General features: G+C 47.1%; 1 protein-coding gene across 1 annotated transcript in view; it reads left to right on the forward strand.

Moving 5' to 3' along the window:
* LOC116947499 (synapsin-2-like) overlaps nt 1-24,932 on the forward strand; it is a 146,224-nt gene that overhangs the window by 106,816 nt on the left and 14,476 nt on the right. Inside the window, exons 8-9 of the mRNA XM_032963314.2 lie at nt 2,419-2,493; nt 12,575-12,677. Coding sequence (XP_032819205.1) covers nt 2,419-2,493; nt 12,575-12,677 — 178 coding nt within the window. The remainder of the gene's footprint in view (nt 1-2,418; nt 2,494-12,574; nt 12,678-24,932) is intronic.

The following is a 24,932-nucleotide window of genomic DNA, read 5'->3' on the forward strand; positions in this document are numbered from 1 at the left end:
TCAGGTCCGAGTAAAATTCCCAGCGTGCACCTCTCCGTTAACGCTTCCTTTGAGCAGCACTTCTCGACATTCGTTCAACTTTGTCCGTCTCCATGTTTCTGATCCAAACATCATAGCGGGAGTTATAACGCTGATTAGCAACCGTCTTCATTGGGCACCTCCCGATTCGCACGGTTGGCTACGTACGGTGCGAAAGAAGTTAATCTTACATACACACATTGGCATTACTTACGTTCAGTTTTTCAAAAGCACTTCAGCCTGCTCTAATTTACCTCATTATTTCATTTTTGATCCCAATGTGATTTTGCCACGCAACAAAAGACATTGAAGCATTTTTTCCTCACGACAACATTTTTTGTTCGTGCCAATTTTTTTACGCTTCATTTCTACAAGGCCATACGTGCATTAGTCATCGCGCATGCACGCGGACACATTTTAATTTACACTCTGAAATAAAACGACGGGAAAACCAGCTTCAGCACAACAGGGCAGCCGTGCCACTGGGCCATGCGTCATCGTAGCAATAAAAGAAAAGCGCATTCTTCCACGCGCATTCCGCCCACCCAAGACCTACACATTGCAAACATTTTTGTCGGATTGCTGGCAAGCCATTCCACATTGGGAGGGGAAAAATACACTTTACAGTAAGCCAGAGCATATTTTTTTTGGTACTTATTGGTACGTGGGATGCTGCCGTGGTGCAGTGGTTCACACACTGGCCTTGAAACCCACTGGCCTTGAAACCCAGAGGTCACGGTGCAATGGTTCACACACTGGCCTTGAAACCCAGAGGTCACGGTGCAATGGTTCACACACTGGCCTTGAAACCCAGAGGTCACGGTGCAATGGTTCACACACTGGCCTTGAAACCCAGAGGTCACGGTGCAATGGTCCGCACACCGGCCTTGAAACCCAGAGGTCACGGTGCAATGGTTCACACACTGGCCTTGAAACCCAGAGGTCACGGTGCAATGGTTCGCACACTGGCCTTGAAACCCAGAGGTCACGGTGCAATGGTCCGCACACTGGCCTTGAAACCCAGAGGTCACGGTGCCATGGTTCACACACTGGCCTTGAAACCCAGAGGTCACGGTACAATGGTTCACACAGTGGCCTTGAAACCCAGAGGTCACGGTGCAATGGTTCACACACTGGCCTTGAAACCCAGAGGTCACGGTACAATGGTTCACACAGTGGCCTTGAAACCCAGAGGTCACGGTGCAATGGTTCACACACTGGCCTTGAAACCCAGAGGTCACGGTGCAATGGTCCGCACACCGGCCTTGAAACCCAGAGGTCACGGTGCAATGGTCCGCACACCGGCCTTGAAACCCAGAGGTCGCCGCCGTTTTTAATCCATCGCTCGACACAGCGGTTGAAACAACGGCATGAGTTTCTTAACCAGCGCCCCTCCCCCACTGCCTCTGTCCAACCAGAAATGTAAATGGGTTCAACCACAGATAGTTGATCGGTAGGTCATGTGCGGTGCAGTAACGTGTGGCTAACTTCCACGTCTTCCACGACGCCTGGCCTGCGTGGAAGAGTAGACCAAATACCTTCTCGAGGGGGATCTCAAGAGCTCCATCTAGTGGCGGTCCTTCCACCAGCAGTGGTGTGAGCGAGCAATGACAGCGCTACGCCTTTACCAACAATGCTCCCGTAGATATGCCCCGTGGTGCTTTTTAATGTGCGGGGAAATATTTATGAAGAATTTGCATATAGACTCAAGATCTGCTGTTTGCTGTATGTAATTAGTGTTAAAAGAGGCTTAGCTGTTGTTTCAAACAAAAAATATACCTAATTGCGATACTAAATATACTAGATAAGATGTGTAATCGGGGTAGTGTCAACAACAGCAATGCTGCTGTTATATGCTGGTAACATAAATGTGACTTATTACATCTGATTTTAAACGAGCAAAACCTCTCTGTATGTATGTATGCACTTTTAAATCTAGATTGAAAACTCAATTCTTTAGAACTGCTTTTTGTGTTAAGTTTGTTGTCTTTCCCCCGCACCTCCGATTCGCACGGTTGGCTACATACGGTGAGAAAGAAGTTCAACATACATACAGTGCTGTGAGGAGATGGAGGTGGCTTGGGAAGGCCCATTCATTCATCAATGGATTGATCATTATTGACGATGATCTTCTCTTCCAAAGTAATTGTTTTGTAATGTTGCACCATACTTCACTGCCGTCCCTCGTGCTGTGTATGTGAATGTCTGCGCGGCATTACTTTGCTTTAGTTTGGCTGTCCGAACCTTCGATGGGGTTGGTCGGGGGGGGGGGGGTGGTCACTTACAGAATCCCCAAGAATCCCAACCAACGATCTGCGCGTCGTCACCGTGTTAACGAACGAACGAACGAACTGGGACTTGAGTGAGTGAAAACAGCTGACCCCGTGTCTTTTTGCCCAGGAGGACCTCCATCTCGGGGAACTGGAAGGCCAACACGGGCTCGGCAATGCTGGAACAAATCGCCATGACGGAGAAGTGAGTGAACTTTGCAAACGCTCGCTGGAGGAGGGGGGGGGTGGTGGGACGCGCGGCACGATGAGCTCACTCACGGGGAGCAATCTCGTCCGCTTGTTTGATGAGCTCACTCACGGGGAGCAATCTCGTCCGCTTGTTTTTTCGCAACCGACGATGCCAAAAAAACCGGCGGAGTGAGGGCGGCCGAATTGGCGCTCGCAAAGCAGGAAAAAAACGTTAAACGGCCGGAAGGAGCCTGAACAAAAAAAAAACACGGCGCCGTCTGTGTGCGCGTGGCACCTAGGGGTTTTTTTTTTAACTTAAGTCTTTACTTTTTATGTTGTCGCAGATGCTAAACACAGACCCTCAAGATGGGCAATGCGAAGATGCCACCGGCCGAGAGCATTACATTATAGTACAGCAGACAAAGAAACTAGCACGCAGTTCATGAACTCAGCAAGGCTATAGGAGCGTGCACGTCATCGGAACGGAATCGTGAAGAAAACATAAAATAAAAATAACTTTATTGGTACCGAGGCTCCCACAAGGCCACGCAGCAGCCGGGCGTGAGGCACAGTTTGGCGCCAGCTATATCATAGAATGCGGTCGTGTCGCTACTTTTCTCTGTGGCGAGCGAGTACGATGTCTTTAAAAACAACGGCGCTACGCCTCCCTAAATAAAATTAATGCCGAACCGCTTGCGCGTTCCGAGATTCGGCGGCGAACGGGACACCCACCCTGCAACTTGCAGACACTTGGGAACGGGTTAAATTACTCAGCATGTGCCCAAGCTCAGAAGCTACGCAGGTTTGAGTCCAGACAGTGCTTGGATGACATGGGACCTTTCTTGACAGTGTTAAAGTATAAGAAGAGATTTTACCCTTTCTGACAATAAAACAGGTGTTAAGATGTTGAAACACCAAACAGAATCCTTTTGCAAGCAGTCATGTCTGCATTAACCACACACAGTACTTGTGGTGAACGTGCAAACAAAAACATGCTCCGGTAGTATATGATGATGCATTGTCTTTGAAACTAAATGGACGACACCAGAGACAGCCTTCTTTAGGGCCTAGTCTCAATCAGTGTTAGACCAGAGGACGCCAAAAGGCGTACACAGCACAAAGACATTGCCACTATCAGGGCATTCATAGCTCGGGGTGAGCAGCTACAACGTGTTGTAGGTTAATGCAGGCATGACTCCTTGCAAAAAGCGTCTGTTTGGTGTTTGAACATCTTAACACCTACATTTTGATTTAAAGCTTTCGTGACTGCAGGGATTCATATTCTTGTTTTTTTCGGTAAAGTCACGTAGAAGGGAAACAATCAAATAATAAAAATATAAAACAATACAATTTATTGTTTTTTATTATTGTATTGTTTCCCTTCTATGTGACTGTACCAAAAGAACCAAGAATATCTTAACACCTGTTTTATTGCCAGAAAGGGCAAAAAAAACCTATTCTTAAAGTGCGTGGATGGTTGACCAGCCTGTATTAACAAAAGGTGTTATAGGCTGCTACGGGACTATGTTGTCAGCTGAGTGCAGTGCAGAAAAATCTGTTGTTTTACTGTACTTTCTGTGCGCAAACATCTCTACGCATCCCCATCTTCACCAATCCACATCGACCAGCGTCGTGTAGTGTGGTCAACTATCCCCGGCGGCCTGTACGGCATGGGGAGGTCCTCATCAACACAGTATGTCGAACTTCCTTCGCACCGTACGTAGCCAGCCGTGCTAACCGTGACGTTGCTTTTTGCCTCGGCATATTATGTCACCAAATTAGGACTGTAATTCCACTTTTTTTGTATTTTGACACCTTTTCTTGACAGGGGAGTAAATGCCGATAGAAAACGGTCGATGCATTACCGACTCACTTGAACCGAATTTATTTTCTTATCCGCATTGGGGGATGGCGGAGATTGGCACATTCAGTTTCACGCGACAGTATTTGTCGAAACCATTAAACCTGTGCCACAAATGAGCCAGCCCGTAGCTTCTGAAGCCACGTGGATAATGATCTTGAAAATTACACCTCCCGGTACGATTTTGAGAAAGTTGACGGTGGGGTGGCCCAAATATTCAGAAATATCCTTTGGCACGGCTGCTGTATTCTCGCGCACGTAACTGCAGACGGGAATCGCGTAGCAAAATAAAACCCCAACGCATCCGTCGTTAGCAAACGCTGCCTTACAAATAACTGCCTCTCTGTGTCTCTGCTGCTCCGATTGAGCCATTTCCTGTAATCAGTAACCTGCTCTAGATGTGCCGCTATTGCGAGGCTGTTGTTATTGAGGAGTGTGCGTCTTTCGCTCTGCACCACTGCGTAGCGACAGGTGGGCCCGTACGCTGGCACTTACGCGTTTAATTGGACGAACCGAGACACATATTTAAATGCAAATAGATATCTGAGCAGAGCAATACAATATGGATTTGTAAACATCTGAGTGCAATCGCATCTCCAGAAAGCTGTGGGGCATTATGAGAGATAGGATGCGTATTTATTCATGAATAGATTACGTTTTTCTCGTTTTTGTACAATAAAATACCACTGTGTATCCACCGCTGGATGAAGGCCTTCCCAAGCCGTCGGCATATCTTGCGGTTTCGCGCTGCAACAATCCGCGCAGCTCCTGCACACGAGCCGATTCCATCACTCCATCTCCGTTGGAGGACCTCCACTCGCTTGTGCTCACACCGCCGGTCCACCGTTAGTCTCCACCATCGTCCCATCGGGCGACGCGTCCTGCCCGAGCCCACTTTAGTTTTGTCAACGGTCCCACGTAATTATTAACATTCCATAAAAATGGAAACAAATGATGATATACAGTTGCAATAGAAACACCGCACATTTTTTCATATTCCACTTCCACTTTCCTTTTCCTGCAAATCCTTAACATAATTGTGAAATGACGCGCGTTACACATTTATGTACGTCGCTTGGCGCTTGAAAAACGACGATGATGGCATTGCGCTCATTGTCACGTGTGTCGTGTGGACAGTCCGGACGAAACGTGCGTGTGTTGGCGGCCCAAGTTCAATTCCCGCTCGTGGACAACACCGGTGACGATTATCTCAGCCGGTCCTGGGCCTCCCCTAGGTCGACTCAGCCTCAAATGAGCACCTGGTGCGGTGTGTCAACATCGCCACTGGGGAGACAAAAGCGGCCGGGTGCGGTGTTGGCCACCCGCCCCCTCGTGCAGTGTGCCGGCACTCCACAGGTGCTCGCTAACAGCACTTGCCCCTGCAGTCTGCGAAGGCTACACGGGGAATCTTTTGTCTTGCTTGCTGTAGAATTAGGGGAATCTGAGGGCTTTCCCCCGTGTCAAGCAAAGACAGCGTCGCTGTCCCCCACATCGATACCTACAAGCGCACGCACGCGTTGAGATTGCAACAACAAAAAAAACACGCGCAGGTCGGCTCGTTAGCGATGCACGGGTATTTTTTTTTTGCCGGGTCGTTACCGCGATATCAATCGCAAGGAGCCGGCCAGGCCGCTGTTGCTGGTGCACGCGCGTGCCCCTAATTACAGAATCCCCAGCCACCAATGTTCGCACACTCAATCTCAGTCCTCTGGCAGGTCCACCAGGTGTGTGAGCCATTATTAGCGCGTCGTTTGTGGGTGGAGACCCATGTGTGGGGGATGCTTTCGTGGTGTAACGGTTACCACACCGGACTCGCACATTAAACTGCATTTATTTGACCAGGTAAGGCCCCCACTAAGCTGTTTACTGTAGCTCTTTCTCAGAAGCTAACCCGGTCACAAATGAAAAGCCCAACAGAATGGCTTTATCACGTGGACATTTTTTGTTGCATGATCTACCCCCGTGGTCGCGTGGATCTTTCTCCGGGTCCTCTGATTTTTCCCTCCACATTTGGAAACATGCGTTTAGAGTATTTGGCTGACATACATTGCCACGTGATAAGCCACTTTGTTAAGCTATCATTTGTGGCCAGGTCGCTTCTGAATATAAGCTATACAGCTCAGTGGGCCTTACCTGGTGAAATAAAAAAAATTCCCGGCATGGCAGATGAAACAACGGTGAGCGTTTTTCTCAAATGCCCCCGTCTCGTCTGTCCACCCAGCAGTCTGAATGGGTTCACCAGAGTGAGTCGATCGGCAGGTGGCATGTGGTGGGGTAGACCCGCCTCTTACAATAATTTTTTTTGGCCAGCATGGAAGAGTAGGCAAAAATAACCCTGTGGATGTACTCTCGAGAGCTCTCTCTAGCAGAGGTCCTTCCAGCAGCAGTGCCATGAGGAAGTCATTTCAAGGCTGCACCTTTACGTATGCATAATGATATTCTTTCCCACTGTACATAGCGAACTGTGCTCTCATTATTTCTCACTCAAGTGATTGGGTATTTTACATTTTTTTGTGAGGGATTTCCGAATAATCAATGACCTCTCTCTCTCTGCTGCATTCCTCTGCCACCGGTGGCAACACAAATCCTCTTGGGCTCTCCGGCTCTCCACCGCGCTACAGCATTCCCCCCAGCAAGGCATTAGGAAAATCAATACGAATAAATCTCGCGACACCGCTGCCGTAAAAAAAAACTCTGGCGTATATGCGAGGGACATCACTGGCATTCACACTGCTCTGGAGCGCGGATCAGTATTCATTCCCATGTCCCGTCTTTCCCCCGTGTGGCGATGCAGTGGTGGTGCCTGTCCAATAGGGGCCCGAAGCATAATATATATTTGGGGGTCCCACTTTCAATTTACAAACTCCTGGTGAGATGACAGAAGAGATATAGATATGAGCTTACTGATGCAGTCCTCTTTTATTGTATGGGGAAGGGGGGAAAGGTGGGTGGGGGAAGAGCGGTGATCAGCAACGGGTCGATCTTAATGTCATAAATGTAAGTGAGATTTAAGACATCTACAAAACAAATTGAAAATGAGATGAGAGAAGAGAGATGCAGACAAGAGAGGGCAGAAAGAGATAAATTGGCTTTTGAATGTTATTGGCTTGTGATATTTATTATACTTTGAACTTAAGCTGATATTTTTTCACGAATCACGGGTTGCTTCATCTGCCTTTGAGACGCTCCACCTTGGCTCATTTTGTTTAACGCCTCACGCAGCCAACTTGGCTGTGTCCCGAGTAGCCACCCCGCCACCAACCTCCCCGCTCCTCCCGCTGTTTGTCATTTAGCTCCTTCGCCGAAGCGTCCTCAAAGCCGCCGTAACTTTTAACGCTCGCGGGGGGAGGGCTGCACGCGGAGTGGGCAACGCTTTGACGGCACCGTGCCATTTTAATTTGGCGGATCGTGGATTTGTCAACGAGCAAAAAAAAAAAAAAGAAACTCTGGGGAGTTAACGCAAGCGTCGCCTGCCCCTTAACTCAGCGAGACATTTATCTGACGTGGCGAGCATTCTGCTCTGAGCACGAGGGCCGAGCAACTTTGATCCCCACGATCTGACGGAGGAATCGTGGAGGTCGCTAACGGACTCTGGGATGGGGGAGCATGGGGGGGGGGGGGTGGTGGGTGTTGGGGGCCATGAAGAGGAATGAGGGAAAGTCGTGCTAGATGGCAAGCAGCAACAAGGCAGCGTGTCTACATGAAGGTGCTGCGGCCAATAGGAGATAGAAGATGAGGAACCCTCGAGCGACGGGGGTTTGAATCTTTGCTTCACTTTTACCCGTGGAAAGGCCGTTCACGTGCCGAAAGATGGGCAGAAGCGCGCATTTGGACGCACCGTTTTTAGACGCTTGAAAGATGTGCGCAATGGTCGGTATAACAAGGATGTGGCAGTTTAATGCGGTAGTACGTCAACCAATTAAGACGGTGATTCAGATATAAATGATTTGTCCACCTTTCATGGTAAGGCAGAAATGCTCGTAACATACTGCTGTGTTAGATTGATGACCAGATGGCCATGGTATATTCAGCTTAATGTACGCGTCAAACCATTGACTTATTCCGTAAATAAACCATATTTAAAAAGCCATACATCACTGTAGATCGCAGACCTGAACATTGGCATTTAGCTTGTGAACGTATTGCCAAGAATAGGAGTGTATATAGCTTCAAATCAAAATAGTATACAGATAATGAATAACGTGAAAATAGCACCTCGTATTTATTTGAAGCATTATTCGTGAAGTGTTGCATGATGCTTTGCCTCATTTTCGGAGCTGCCTCGGTATTATTTTAAAGTTCGCATTCATGATACACACGCACATTTTACTGTGAGGACCTAAAACTTAGTGGGGAGGCTAAAGTCGATAGTTTTCCCCCACTAGTTTGCCAAACGACGGGGATAGCAATATACCTTTCCCGCCCCTCCTTTGGCATCACCGATTTCATTTTTGTGTGTGCTTTGGTTTGTCGTTCTTCCCCCGCACCGCCGATTGGCACGGGTTGGCGACGTACGGTGCGAAAGAAGTCCAACGTGCATACACACACACGGGACGGTGCGGTTTTGCGTTGCTTCCTGCCGCAAACAGAGAAACACCGTGGAACGGTTTTATCGCAAATTAAAAATGTTGTCGGGAAGCCAGCGGCGGCTCGGGAAACGTCAGAGAGCAAAAAGTCTCGCAGAGTGGATCATCCTTCCCCACGTCCCCGAGTCACTTTGTTTGTCCCCCGCACTCGCGCGGATGTAGACAGGGCCGGCCATTGTGTGGCTCCCCTGAACGAGGCGAAGGGAGAAAAGCGAAAGGGAGAGAAAAAAAACTTGATCGACGTTCCGGCTTTTTTTTGGCTCCCCCCCCCCCCCCCTCAAATCACCGGAATCTTTCAAACGTCCTCTGTTACGATTGTGCACGAGACATTTGCCGAGATTCAGAAGAAAAATGTCAGGAGTGCACAAGAGTTCTGGGCAGTATGTCTTCTTCTTCTTCTAAGAATAGTGGCGTGATGCGATGTGCTCCAATCTGCTCAACAGAGGCCCACTGTGCAAGGGAGACGTGACGCTCTGCCCCAGTGCTCGTGCGCTGCATTTAACCCTTGACACATTACGGCATTCTGTCTTCCCCTTTTAGCAAGGCGAAAAAGTGCCCCCCGCGTGCGCCAAGCCGTGCGTTGAAATTTAATAGACTTGGTACCCACTGCGTGCCAATCTGCGGTGCGTTTCGGGGCTTTGACAACGTGCGCTGTTCGGCGTCATGCTCCACGTCCTGCTCCGCGACCTGGGGACCTTTGAGAAAGGAGCTGAAGAAGTCTCCCAGCACGTGGCGCGAAACGTCGGACACCGTGCCGAACAGCACGCGGCACGACCCGCAAAAAAATACACCTGGCATTGCAGTGGAGTTCATTAAAAATATATAATAAGAATGCTTTCGTTTTGCATAGCGTCAGTCATGCCAACAGTATCCCACAACGATGTACACAAATTATAATATAAGGGCGAAATCCCATATAAGCGGTTGGCTACGTACGGCACGAAAGAAGGCCAACACACACGTACACACCAAGCAAGTGGAGACCCTGCTACCAATCAAAATCTAAAATGAATAAACAAGGGAAGAAATGGCATCATTATAAAGAACACTTAGAATGATTTTAAGATTTTTAAATCACACCAATACTATCCCTGCAGATCCAGTGGCCTTTATAAAGAAAAAAAGATTTAGTGTTTCATTTTGCGAAATAAACTGCCAACAGTTCATCTTCACAATGCAGGAGCCCTTGTAGTCACGAGGGGCCCCTTACATTTTGATTTGGGGGGAAGCTGTGTTCGGACTAAAACGATCAATCACGTGGCAAATTAAAGTACTTTACGTTTGAACTCTTACTGCACACCTTGGTAGTTGATTTATCTGCAGCTTCCATTCAATATGTAAAATTGGGGAATAACATTTCGTGCCTCTGCGCCCGTGCCAGCAATCAAGACAATTCCTGAATAATTTTACAGCCAAGCGGGGGTTCGAAGGTTACCAAATATAACGACCGGCTTACTCTTTTCTTAACATGACATTGAATACTGTCAAAGCAATGGCTGTACATTACAGAGCAGAGGGAGCTAAATAATGCAACGAGTGCATTTTAGATCGGTGGGAGACGTGTAGAGGTTCTGAAACAAAATGTTTTATCTGTGTGTGTGTGAATATAGACATATTTGTGTATTATACATTTCTCCCCATTACCAATAGCTGTTGACGCATGTGCAAAGTTGGTCACACAGAATCGTAGGTTTGGGAACTCGTTAAAAATTAAGTTTGTTTTCCATCCCCCCCCCCCCCCCCCCCGTGTGTATTAAACGTTAAATAGGCTGGAAGCATGCAGAAGCTTTAATTCTCCGCAAGCTAATTGTATTTTTCTTCCCCCCCCCCCCCCACCACCGTTGTTTGCGATGGGATCCACGCCGCTGACTCGTGACGCGAAACCAACATTCCGTGTTTCTGAAGAGCCCAGAACAAATTCGCATTGCGAATTTCCACCAGACGAGTCAATATCACCCAAGGGGCTTTTGTGCGTGCCGGGCCCATTCAGCCGCCGAAACTCTTGGGCAGGAAACGAATCCAAGCATGGCCACGGTTCACGCTCCTCTCCGTCTGCTCATGAATTGTGTTCATGTTTATTATGATTATCACTTTATGTGCGGCATAAGCCGCCGGCCAGCAACTCCGATCAGCACGGTTGGCTACGTACGGTGCGAAAGAAGTTCGACGTACAGGCAATGACAGTGATTTTTTGTTATTTTATTTTCACCCACGTGACTTTACCCAATAGAACCAAAGAGTAATGACAGGATTGCCCGGCAATGCGGTCGGTCTCGTCACATCTCGAGAAGCTAAAAGCCTGGACAGGGTTTCTGCCCTGTAGCCCCTGACCGTGCCGTTAGCGAGCACCTGTGAAGGCCGGTAACGGCACACGTTGGCGGTGGTGTGGCCAGCACTGTGCCCCAGCCACCGTTGTCTCCCCATTACCAATATTTACACATCACATCAGGTACCCATATTTAAGGCCGTGTCAACCTCGGGCAGGCCAGGACCAGTTCATTCGTTCACCACCGGGGTTAGTCGCGGCTGGGAATCGAACTTAGGTGGCAAGAATCACAGCGCAGTGCGCAAATGAACCATCGCGCAACCAGTTCCCACGAGCCTCCGTCTTTGGATGTGTGACGCCGAAAGACAAAGATCTCCCGGATAGCCTTGAACAGACTGTTGGAGCAAGTGCTGTTAGCGAGTACCTAATAATGTCAGCATGGCACACAAGGGGATGAGTGGACAACACCAGGGCCTGACCGCCTTTGTCTGCCTAGTGCTAAAGTTTACACATCACACCAGGTTAAATTTCGATTTAAAGCTTTCGTGACTGCAATGATTCATCTTCTTTGGTTCTTTCGGTAAAGTCACGTAGAATGAGAATAAAATAATAAATTGATAAAATAAAATAACACAATAATATTCTCACGACGTTTCGGCCACAACACAAGCGGCCTTCATCAGGTGAAGGGGGCGAGACTGTCTGGTAGGACAGCGCTGGAGCGCTGTCCTACTGGAGCGCTGTCCTACCAGACAGTCTCGCCCCCTTCACCTGATGAAGGCCGCTTGTGTTGTGGCCGAAACGTCGTGAGAATATTATTGTGTTATTTTATTTTATCAATTTATTATTTTATTCTCATTCTACGTGACTTTACCGAAAGAACCAAAGAAGATCACACCAGGTACTTATTTTTAAGGCTGAGTCGACCTAGGGGAGGCCGAAAAACGGTACAGATATTCGTCACCAATGTTGTCCGGGTTCGTTGCAGTGCGCCAATCACTGTGCTACCGCTTCTCGTGTGACACATGTACAGTATATGTGTTGAACTTTTTTCGCACCATACGTAGCCAACCGTGCTAATCGAAGGTGCGGGGACAGGACAACAAACTAAACACAAAAATAATTTCTAAAGAAATGAGTTTTCAAGCAATATTTAAAAGTGCATCGCTCCAGTGGCTTCCTAATATCAGAATGCAGACCATTCCAGACGGCCGCAGAAGCGCACCTGTACATACATACACACACAAGCGACATGATTCCTAGCTCAAAAACACAGGTAAAAATAAGAAAAGGTACTTTGAGAAACACACATGAGCAGGGTGAACACCCCCCACATTGTCCCCCCTCTCGTAATTCTAAAACGCCATCTGCTCCCGCTCCGCAGGTACCAGCTGTGGGTGGACGCGTGCGCCGAGATGTTTGGCGGCCTGGACATCTGCGCGGTGAAGGCCGTCCACGGGAAAGACGGGCAGGACTACATCATTGAGGTACGGCGTTCCCCAACCTACACCGGCCACCGCCACCGTGACGGTGGTGCCCAGCACGTGATTGATTGCGAAGGCAATCTGCGTTTACATCACCTGTGCACCGCGCGGCGTGATGGAGAGGGAGAGTCGGCTGGAGGTATGGGGGTGCAACCGAGGCCCACGGATGATTATAACATCAATATTGCTTTATTTATTTCGCTTCGACGTGCATTTGTCAAACTTACCCTTTGCATTCGCGCGAGTCCCGAGTCGTGGGTTTAGTTCCGGAGGGGGGGGGGGAGGACGCAGCTGCCTCGTTCCTTACCTACGTTAAGTGCGGCCAGCTGTCCTGGAGGTCAGAGGCTCAGAGTGCTCAGCTGGCGCCGCCGAGATCCTGGGTTCGAGCCGAGGCGGCAGCCAGTGATTGAACCAGGTTCTCAAGCGGAGTGAGTTCATGGTCTCAGCCCGGACAGCAGTAATTAGTCCCCCCCCGCCCCCCAGAAAAAAAATTCATCGCATTAAAACATGTTTCTGTACTTAATTTGGCTAAATTCCACAACTCTAGGAATTAAAATGATCAGGGTGACTGTCATACGACAAAACATTATTCTCATGTGACAGGGCTGGTGGGAATATGCTCCCGCCTGCTGTGTAAATCAGAGGTCACTTGAAGTGTTCTCAGAAGCAGTTCTGAGCTCTGTGATAGCCACTTCTGCGGCCGCTCTCTAACAAGAAGGGCTCTGCAAGAGATCCAGTTGGATGTTTCGCCTCGAGACATGACACCGATTGCACAATCGGGATCAAATCGGAGAAAATTACAACAGAGGTATGTATGTTCATATTCTTGGTTCTTTCGGTAAAGTCACCACGTAAAAGGGACACAATAAAATAGTAAAAATATAAAACAATACAATTATCACGACGTTTCGACTGCAACACAAGCAATCGTCATCAGGTGTGAAAACCACAGCAAGAAAATTTGAAAAAAGTGGCGGTTATTTTTAACGTTTGAAAAAAGTGGCGGTTATTTTTAACGTTAGCACCACCGAGAGCGACGTTAAAAATAACCGCCACTTTTTTCAAATTTTCTTGCTGTGGTTTTCACACCTGATGATGATTGCTTGTGTTGCAGTCAAAACGTCGTGAGAATTTTATTGTTTTATATTTTTATTATTTTATTGTTTCCCTTCTACGTGACTTTACCGAAAGAACCAAGAATATGAATCCCTGCAGTCACGAAAGCTTTAAATCAAAAGAGGTATGTATGTTGAACTTCTTTCGTACCGTACGTAGCCAACCCTGATAATCAGAGGTGCAGGTGAAAGACAACAAACTAAACACAAAAAAGCAGGTAACAGGAGGCTGTGTGGCCCAAGTGATGAGTGCAATCATTCAGATCCCACTGTCGCCCAGGAATATGTGAGGAATTATAACGGCACATCATCTGCCGGAAAGGCGACGTTGGAGGTCCCCTGATGACACGAGTTGTATATTCATGCCATCAAGTGACTCAACTAAAATTATCGAAGTTGGGACATGAGTTGTGAATTGTGCAAAATATAAGTTCGTTTTCACGATGATGGTGATGATGATGTTATCCCTACACATTGGACAACTTTAACAATCCACAACCCCGTGACAAACATTCTTTGTAGAAAGTGGTCAACATTTCATTTGTTAGAGATGCAACCCGTGATACATTGGGATGTGCGGGTGCAGTTATGATCAGGTCATCTTGCCCATCGCGCACCACAATGTAAGCATGTGGCTGCATTAAACTGGATGACGATGATGCCAAGAAATTATCACGTGATATGAGTCATTCCTGTAGGCCACGCACTGTGGAAATTAAATTACCTGCGTTAAATGTGTACATTCCCACTCTGGTGCATGCATACACTGGACATATATGTGTTCAAATAATAATACTAAAATAGTAATCATTTACAGCACTTTGTCGATCCATTTCTGTACAACGCCTCCCCGCACCATGTTGGTCATGGGGTTTGTTTGATAAAAAAATACTTTTAAAATATTTTTGGACTGTCAAAATAACTTATGCTAAAAAGTGTTTAAGACCACAAAACCCCAACAGCATGTCTCAACATGCGTTCCACGTGATTTTGACGAGACAATATGCTAAAAATGCTGGGCATGCCTGTAATATTTTATGATACAATATACCTTCTTGCACATACATACATAATAACTAGAATTCGTTTCTGGCCTGCACACATTTCACATTCGCCTACATAAGACGCTTGAAATGTATTTTTGAACTTACGTGAACAAAATGTTATTTTGCCCCTTAGTTACGGGGGTTCAAACCCAGGCTAACAAAGATTTCTCACTGCGTCCGATTGTCACGTGTTGCCACCTCCTGCCCCACAGAGTCAGCCAAGCAGCTCTGCGGTATCGCGACGTTCGCTTATCCTGTCCGTCTCAATAACAGCGCGAGAAAAGCAAAAACATGAGTTTGGCCCATCCAATTGTGCGTGTCACAAATGATAAATGGCAGTAATCAAGCCAAGTGTAGGTTAAACCGGGGCAGGGCTAAAATTTTGATTAATGCTCTGCTGCCTGGTCCGGTTAGGAAGAGCCATTAAGTTGTGACGGTTACACGTCCTGGGAATCTAATAAATACCGCACATTTATCAAAAGGCATTACGGATCAACGGTGTGAATGCCGTACAGGCGCGCACGTTACATTGCGTGCATGGAGAATGTACGGCATGTTACAACGCGTGGGTGATTGTGGGGGTTAGCACACCGGCGCTTATGAACCTGACGAACCCAAGTTCGAGTCCTGGACGTGGCTAATATTAGTGGTGAGTGATGCTTGAACTGGCCCTGGGCTACGCCGCTACGAAAGACCACACTGGCCAGGGCGGTGAGGCAGAGCCAAACGACTCCCATGACTGACAAGGCATGGAGAGTTATTTATCCAAAAAGAGTGGATTGACAGGAGGCTATAAATTATGATTATTGTGATTATAGCGCACACTATACACAGTTTAGCGTTAAACCGTGGGAAACTATGGGAGGTCCATAAGCAGTTTTAAAATGTGCCACCGGTGGAGGGCATGGCTACGATTTCAGCCCAGGTCACTGAGATTGTAATGCAGGGCCCTGGCCGTCACGTCAGAGGGGATCTCGGGTGGGGAGTCGACAACAATCAGATGAAAACAGAATATCCACCAGCGCGTGAATTGTGTTCCAAGTGTACCTTGTAACCCAGACAACCTCCGTTACATTGTATATTACGACGACTAGATATTACGCCGTTTGAAGTGAGGCCGGCCATTAACGGCCACTAACTACACTGCGTACAGCGTTTTGGCCATTCACAAACACGGCTGGGCTTCCTCTTGGTCAGTGCCGGATTATCCCAGTAGCAAAAGTAGCTACATAGGTAGCTATGGGCCCCGCACTTTCAAGGGCCCCGCGCTAAATTATTTCAAGATATCAATTCTGGTTCAGTGATTCTGCACTTGCTCTATTACCATAGTACTATACCGCCTTCAACTTTTATGAACGACTTGGTGTTTAAGGTTAGCGATTTGTCGTATTATCTGGCTGTATAGCAAATGAAAAAATACAATTACTTTACTATGCAAGTTAAAAATTTGTGTTTTCATATTTACAATAAAATATTGCTACAGGCCCCGCACTAGCTTAATCCGACACTGCTCTTGGTAAGAGCGTCACCCGGAAGATCGGTGTTCTCACGCGAGTCGTTACGAAGGCCACTATTGTCCTCACCCTGACCGCCCTCGCCGCTTCCTCGGATTACTTTGTTTGACAAGAGGGGACGAGCGCGGGGCTCTGCCCTTCCATTTGCCGCACGACGTTTTTTTTTTGTGTGTCTGTATTCTGGTGGCATCGTCGCTGACCGGAGCGCACAGGGGCCGAAATTTAAGGATGGGCGGTTGGGGGATTGGATTTCGTTGGTTTCAGACCTTCAGTAAGAAACGAAGAGGCGGAACAGCGGGAACGCTTTTGCCTCGCAGCAAGAATCACCTGGGTTTCGATTCCAGACTCGGGTGCCTTTCTGCGTGTTCTTTCTTGAGTTTCCTTCAGGTTCTCCGTTGTTTTCCTCCCATAGCAAAACAAAAACTTCAGAATTGTAAAGTGCTATAAATGTCTATTTGTGGCCAGGTCGCTTCTGAAAAATAAGTTAAAACCTCAGTGGGCTTTGCCTGGTAGAATGGGGATGCTTTAGTTTAATTTGTATACTCTTTGGTTCTATTCGGTAAAGTCACGTAGGTAAAAAAATTAAATAACAAAAAATCACGACGTTTCGGCCACAACACAAGTGGCCTTCATCAGGTGAAGGGACCGGACTGTCCAGAGGACAGCGTTGGAGTGAAGACAGCCAAGGACGCAGGTCGCGTCCTTGTCCTCTGGACAGTCCGGTCCCTTCACCTGATGAAGGCCACTTGTGTTGTGGCCGAAACGTCGTGATTTTTTTTTTTACCTAAGTGACTTTACCGAATAGAACCAAAGAGTATGGATCCTTGCAGTCACGAAAGCTTCAAATCTAGAATTTAATTTGTATGTTTTTGGTTAATTCGTTTACCTTTCTTGTACGTTGCACTTCTATTGTGTCTGTACTGTTTGTTGTGGTAACGTTCTCACCCACCTCTAGTGGCCATCTGTGAAAAAGAGCTTTACAGCTCGTCGGGTTCCTCCAGTGTAAATATATATTCTGTTTCTGATTTTGGCTAATACATCCTAATGCAGACAGACTACTTGCAAATTACTGACTTGGGATTACATGTAAGAATGTCAAACCCCACTGAGAAAATTTGGCAGGACCCTCCTCAAAATTATAATTGAGGCTTTCCTGGGAAAACAATTGTAGTAATAATGACAATGAATAGCATTGCTGCGATCTAATTATTCGTGGTGAGGTACGGTATAATTATAACAATAATGTTCACGATGTGACAATGTTTTTTATTTTATTTCTGTTATATTATTTTATACCTACAGTGAGGGAAAAAAATATTTGATCCCCTGCTGATTTTGTACGTTTGCCTACTTACAAAGAAATGATCAGTCTATAATTTTAATGGCAGGTTTATTTGAACAGTGAGAGACAGAATAACAACAAAAAAATCCAGAAAAACGCATGTCAAAAAAATGTATTTGCATTTTAATGAGGGAAATAAGTATTTGACCCCTCTGCAAAACATTACTTAGTACTTGGTGGCAAAACCTTTGTTGGCAATCACAGAGGTCAGACGTTTCTTGTAGTTGGCCACCAGGTTTGCACACATCTCAGGAGGGATTTTGTCCCACTCCTCTTTGCAGATCTTCTCCAAGTCATTAAGGTTTCGAGGCTGACGTTTGGCAACTCGAACCTTCAGCTCCCTCCACAGATTTTCCATGGGATTAAGGTCTGGAGACTGGCTAGGCCACTCCAGGACCTTAATGTGCTTCTTCTTGAGCCACTCCTTTGTTGCATTGGCCGTGTGTTTTGGGTCATTGTCATGCTGGAATACCCATCCAGGACCCATTTTCAATGCCCTGGCTGAGGGAAGGAAGTTCTCACCCAAGATTTGACGGTACATGGCCACGTCCATCGTCCCTTTTATGCGGTGAAGTTGTCCTGTCCGCTTAGCAGAAAAACACCCCCAAAGCATAATGTTTCCACCTCCATGTTTGACGGTAGGGATGGTGTTCTTGGGGTCATAGGCAGCATTCCTCCTCCTCCAAACACGGCGAGTTGAGTTGATGCCAAAGAGCTCCATTTTGGTCTCATCTCACCACAACACTTTCACCCAGTTGTCCTCTGAATCATTCAGATGTTCATTGGCAAACTTCAGACTGGCATGTATATGTGCTTTCTTGAGCAGGGGGACCTTGCGGGCGCTGCAAGATTTCAGTCCTTCACGGCGTAGTGTGTTACCAATTGTTTTCTTGGTGACTATGGTCCCAGCTGCCTTGAGATCATTGAGAAGATCCTCCCGTGTAGTTCTGGGCTGATTCCTCACCGTTCTCATGATCATTGCAACTCCACGAGGTGAGATCTTGCATGGAGCCCCAAGCCGAGGGAGATTGACAGTTCTTTTGTGTTTCTTCCATTTGCGAATAATCGCACCAACTGTTGTCACCTTCTCACCAAGCTGCTTGGCAATGGTCTTGTAGCCCATTCCAGCCTAGTGTAGGTCTACAATCTTGTCCCTGACATCCTTGGAGAGCTCTTTGGTCTTGGCCATGGTGGAGAGTTTGGAATCTGGTTGATTGATTGCTTCTGTGGACAGGTGTCTTTTATACAGGTAACAAGCTGAGATTAGGATCACTCCCTTTAAGAGTGTGCTCCTAATCTCAGCTCGTTACCTGTATAAAAGACACCTGGGAGCCAGAAATCTTTCTGATTGAGAGGGGGTCAAATACTTATTTCCCTCAATAAAATGCAAATTAATTTATAACATTTTTGACATGTGTTTTTCTGGATTTTTTTGTTGTTATTCTGTCTCTCACTGTTCAAATAAACCTACCATTAAAATTATAGACTGATAATTTCTTTGTCAGTGGGAAAACGTACAAAATCAGCAGGGGATCATATACTTTTTTCCCTCACTGTACGTGACTTTACCGAAAGAACCAAAGAATATGTGACAATTATCGCAATACTGTATGAGTTTCCCGTAATGTAACCGTCTTTCACATTTTTATTGCATCGCTTTTGTGCCTTCTACTGCAGTTCACTCAACGGCGAGTCTTCCATTCGTCTTAGAATCATTGCAAATTTACAATGCTTATAACGCACGAGCTGTTGGTCACAGGTGAAACAAAACCATTTGATCAAATTAAAAACGAAGACGATTTCAACCGCTATGCATTTTGTAAAAGCCCCGATGTGATGGATAACAGGTGTTTATTTGAAACTTTAACCATTGTGTTTCTTCTTGCATTGGAAATAAAAGAAACATTTAAAATGAACAACGATAACTATTTTATACTAGGGCGTTCATGGCCCAATGCTGTATTATGATTCGTAATTAGTTTATGTTGGGTTAGATCGTGTCGGTATAATGCTAACTATATTTGACACTACCTGTATGATGTAACCCAAGAGAAACGAATTCCCAGGCGTAGCGAGCTTTTGGTCAACAGTAGCCCACAGGTTCGACTGTAGTCACCAGTCTCAAAGTGCTGACCACGGGGCAGCTTCGAACCTTCACCTGCAGACATTTCAGATGTTCACCAGGCTCCTTCTGGAACCGCCCACCGGGCTCCAACCCGCCAACCTCGGTGTGAACCTTGAAAACTCCTGCTCATCAACTCCACCATACCCCCGCAATACGAGGAAGGAACTCAACGAAAAATAATTAGGCAAACTAATTCCAGCTCCGAGAGTTTAAAATATATCTGTAGGTTTCACCGTGACGTGACGACAAATTTCTCCGCAGCGGAGCGAGTGGGAAGGTGCAGCCCTCGTGAGTGTACAGATTGACTAAAAAAAGGTTCTCTTGAAGAGATACGTTCGTTAGATGTTGTGTTCAGCTACACATTTCCACGTGATGAGCCACTTCGTTGAGCGATCATTTGTGGCCAGGTCGCTTCTGAAAAAAGAGCTACACAGATCGGTGGTCGTCACCTGGTAAAATAAAAAAATATATAGATCTCAGAAGTAGCTCTGTGATAACTCCTTTAATTGATCATTGGCTAACGGGGTGGGGGGGGGCGCACTGCTGTCTGGGAGAGAGAGCACGAGATGGACGTCCTCTTCATCACGTGACAAAAACGACGAGAGCACAAACGGAAATAAAAAAAACATCACTAAAAAAGACAAAAAAACTACAACAAAAAAAAACCACGCCACAGACGAGAGGGTATATTTTTGTAGATTAACAGCAGTTTAACTTGGATGGGATCCGACTCGGAAGAATGCTGATCCAGAGGGGGATTGGTTCAGTAGCAATGAAAACAACGTGTCCACGCGCGTGAGCCATCGCAGCCCGGCGGTGGTGTCTGCGTGTGCGCGCCGCACACCACGGAGCCTCAAGAATTCTAGCAATGCCTGGGAGCTAAGGGTGGCCGATGTCAAGTCTACAGATGTTTGAGTACGGGCTTTTCTCCCCGAACAAAGCGATCTTGTTCCAATAATCAAGATCAGCCCGACTGCGGCTATGTGCCAGCGGGCACTCAAACAGACGGGCGACTTTGGCACAGGTGGCACACGTGGTCGTGATAGGTTTGTTCATTGTGTTAACAACGATTCGCAAAAATTCTTGAATCCGAGTAATTAAAAATACACTAAAGTATAAACGATTTCGTACCATTTTTTTTTCAATCCACTGCTGGATGAAGGCCTCCCCCGTGCTGTGCCGGTAGTGGCGGTTGTTTCACCGTGGTCTCGTAATTAATCTCGCTGAGTCTCAGGAATCTTTTTTCAGGGGACTCCTGCATTGGGATGTTTGGTCAAATTCCATCACCGGGGTGCAATGGTGGCGATTTGTTAACTGCTTTGCCCGGTATACAGGAGGTCGTGGGTTCAATTCTGACCCTGATGTCTGTATATTTGGAGTTTACGTGTTCTCCCCGTGGTTGCGTGGATTTTTCCCTGGGTTTTCCCTCCACATTTAGGAACACGCGTTAAGAGTAGAGTATTTGGCTGCTATCAATGTCCACGTGTAAGCAACTTCGTTGAGCAATAATTTGTGGCTAGGTCGCTTCTGAAAAATAGCTATATATCTCAGTCGGCCTTACCTGGTAAAATAAACAGGAGTTTAGCTTTTGTTTAGTTTGGCTTACATGAGAGGAAAATGGATAAAATCCACCTCACATACTAGGAGATAACACTAAAATCTCTGCACATACATACTCACTAATCCTTCACTGTACCGTCATCTCCTCGCTACCTCACAAACCAAGCCGACACTACCTGGTATTTCCTGGTCCGTCTGATATCCAACTATCGATTGACCAAGTCCAACCCGGCAAAAATGTCTAAGATCGGGGATATTCAGGGTGGTTCAAAGTGCTTGTCTACTCAAATGAGCAGGGGGGGGACCGCTCATGTGATGGAAATTACACATTACTTTATATTTGGGATCGTATGCACTTATGTACGTTAAACTGCTTTAGCACCGTACGTAGCCAACCGTGCCATGGGAGTCTATCCAGGGGATAGCTACTGGTGATGTATGCCAAAGTGGTCGTAATTTAATTGTACAATGGAGAAATGAAGGAGCGAGTTGACCCCTCACCAGGAATTGAACTCGTGACCTTCTGACCACTGGGTCACCTAGCCAGACAGCAGTGAGGGACTTGAACGTTGTAGTTATTTTACGACGCAGTCATCACATTCACGACACCTCGCCTACATTTTGCGACGCTATGGAATCTGTTTTTGGTTTATTTTATGTTATTGTGTTTTGCTCGTCATTTCGTTTCTTTTTGTAATCTCTGTTTAATTACTCTAATTGTTTAATTACTTTAATTGTTATTTGTAATTGTTTAATTGTTATTTTTACATACAATGTGTAATTTTTTCCTTCTTGGAGTGTAATTTTTTTTTCTTCAGATTTGCCATTTCCCCCCCCCGGGTTAAAGCCGCAGAATCTTCCCTTTATGCGTTACCTCGGTTTATTTGTCGAATGCTTTTAGACGGGATTCGAGAAATTCCAACAGGCTTTGCTTGTTTGCACAGATTACTGCTTATTTTAATACGTGGCGGCTAATTTAGCTGTGACAGCTGCATGCTGTGACCCGGCGTTTCAAAGGCAACTCGTTGGATCTGCAGCGGCTGGATACGAATGTGAATATATATATGCACACGCACAGTGCCTTGTCAGTGCACTGCCGGACGAAGGCCTCTGCCCGTAACCGCGCGGGTCGTAGGGGTCATTTATCTGACCGTACGTCACCACGGCTGAACGGGTGCAGGTGGGCGATACCGGGAGCATGGACGTGGATGTGAACAGGACGAGGTGCGTGATTTGAGCTGCGGGCTCGCGGCGGAAAGCTCCGGAGCCGTTTGACCGAAATTGCCGGGCTCAAAGTGGTGAACTCCTTTAACTCAAGTTTTCAAGCTTGCAGACCCAAGAGGTTAAAACCATTTTACAGCGTGACTCGCCCACGCTAAAGCAGGGTATGAGTCGGTGCAGAAGATGGTGGGGCAATTAAACATTTCCGTCATTTTGCTGTCCATTAGTCATCCATTCTGTTCCAGTATAACCGGGCCCCTTATTTTGCCCATTAAGGCTGGATGGCATCCAACTTGTGAATTTGCGAAGGAACACAAAAAGTTACTAAGACTACGCAATACTTTCTGGCCATGCTGCTGGCTCACTCCACTTCAAACCTCCCCTCCCTGTTCTTCCCCTGGGTCTCACAACCACGGGGTAGCTCATGTGTCTGGAATTGACATTCGGATACAATTTTTTCCACTAAGCCGCTCCAGATAAAATAAAATGGGTAATGGTGGGGGTGGCGGTGGTATGTATCTGTACGTATGTTGAACTTCTTTGGCACCATACGTAGCCAACCGTGCGAATCGGAGATGCGGCGGAAGGACAACACACTAAAACACAAAAAAGCAATTCTAATTAAATTAGTTTTCGATCTGGATTTAAAAGTGCGTAGCTCCAGCAGCTTCGTAATGTCGGAAGAAATAGCATTCCAGACGGCCGCGGAAGCGAATATGAAAGCGCGCGATGCGATGACCGCCTTTGTTCATTGGCCAAGCCAAAATCCGCTTTTGCGAGGATGACAGGAGTTCACGTGATGATGGTTTATGGTGGTGGTCGTCAGAGGAGGAGGAAGATTTAAAAACAAAAAAAACCTTAGAGGAGATTGTAACCCTGAATGTCCTCTTCACCTGCGGAGGAAGTGAATGTGATTGGAATTTGGATTGGAGTGTACGCAAGAACGAGCACACGCGGGTGGGGGGTCTGTGTGGAGCATGTGGGTTACGTGACCATACTTCACCTCACGACAACAATCGATGTGGTATCTGAACCGGTCCTGTCCCCCCTCGCTCCTGTCCCCCCTCGCTCCTTTCACTCCCCACACCTCCCCACTGACCGGTGTTATGAATGACATATCATGGGGTGGGGGGGGGGGGGCTTTATCCAGCAGTGGATTGACAAAAGGCTGTGAAATAACTCTATTAGCCAGGCACAGTGGCTCGCAGCTGAGATCCAGCACTTGGAGGCAATTGTTGGTGGACTGTGCCGCAGTTTCACATTTAGGAGATGGCATTGCATTGATCTCCCAAGGACTTCAGTATCCTCTAAAGGATGCGGGACAGATATCCCAGAGCAGGCTGCTCCTGAAGGAGTCTCGAGACTCATGGAGGAGGCTTTCCTGCAGCGATAAATAATTACCACTACTTTTATGATCTACCCAGGATTGTCGTTAGGTCTAATTCATGATGCGCACATTGGATTCTATTTAGGCAGCTCCCCTTGCTCGTGGCTAACGATCGCCAGGATTGAATTGCACAGGTTCCCCATGAGCTACATTGCCCGCCGGTGGCTGATGTATTCTATATATAATATGTTAGGACAGCGTTCTTCACTAGTTTTCACAGGGGTGGCCACTTTCGCCGATAAGACATCAGTGTGAGGTCCGCCACACCGCCTGCAAGGGGTGGCCCCCAGGCCTTGCAATGAAGAACACCAAGTTCGGCCCTTAAGGCCGCCTGGCACCTTGCGTTCCGAGATCCTCTGGATTGGCACTGCTCTCCATCCCTAGACGTCGGCCTGGAAGGGAACCGGGGGTCGTGACCTTCTCAGTGGCAATACCGGAGGACTCTGGCGGCTGAGATGCGTCACTATTCCACTTCGTAAGGCTTCAGGCAACAACGAAATAGTTTTCTGTTTACCCATTGCTTTAGGCTCTCGGAGCTCAAGATTGTTTTGCTACAACTTATGTGTGGCGCGTCGAGCAATGGGCATTGTAAATAGATGTAAATAATAAGTGAATAATGTGTCCGTTCAATGATTCCTCCCCGAATCTGGAGACATTTTTTTGGGTGAGGTCTTGTCTAGGATGTGCGGAACAATCCCCCGTTGAGCATTTTTTTTGTTTGCACGTGGGAGGAAACCAGCGTGGGTAGAGGACAAAGAAATATATCCACGCACGAGGCGCAACAGTCAAAGCGAACCGATGACGGCCAACAGCAACGCACTTCGCACCTACGTGGCCGTGAACTTCGTGCGTCCGCCTGTGAGCGAGTCTGCCCATTGCGCAATGTTCAAACCGTGCAGCAAAGGTAGCGGGTTCGTTCGCCCGCTAGGCGGTTGGTGGTGGCTGCCG

The sequence above is a fragment of the Petromyzon marinus genome, chromosome 30 (assembly GCF_048934315.1).
Source record: "Petromyzon marinus isolate PM22_M1 ecotype Great Lakes invasive population chromosome 30, UKy_Petmar_22M1.pri1.0, whole genome shotgun sequence".
In the NCBI taxonomy this organism is placed as follows: Eukaryota; Metazoa; Chordata; class Hyperoartia; order Petromyzontiformes; family Petromyzontidae; genus Petromyzon; species Petromyzon marinus.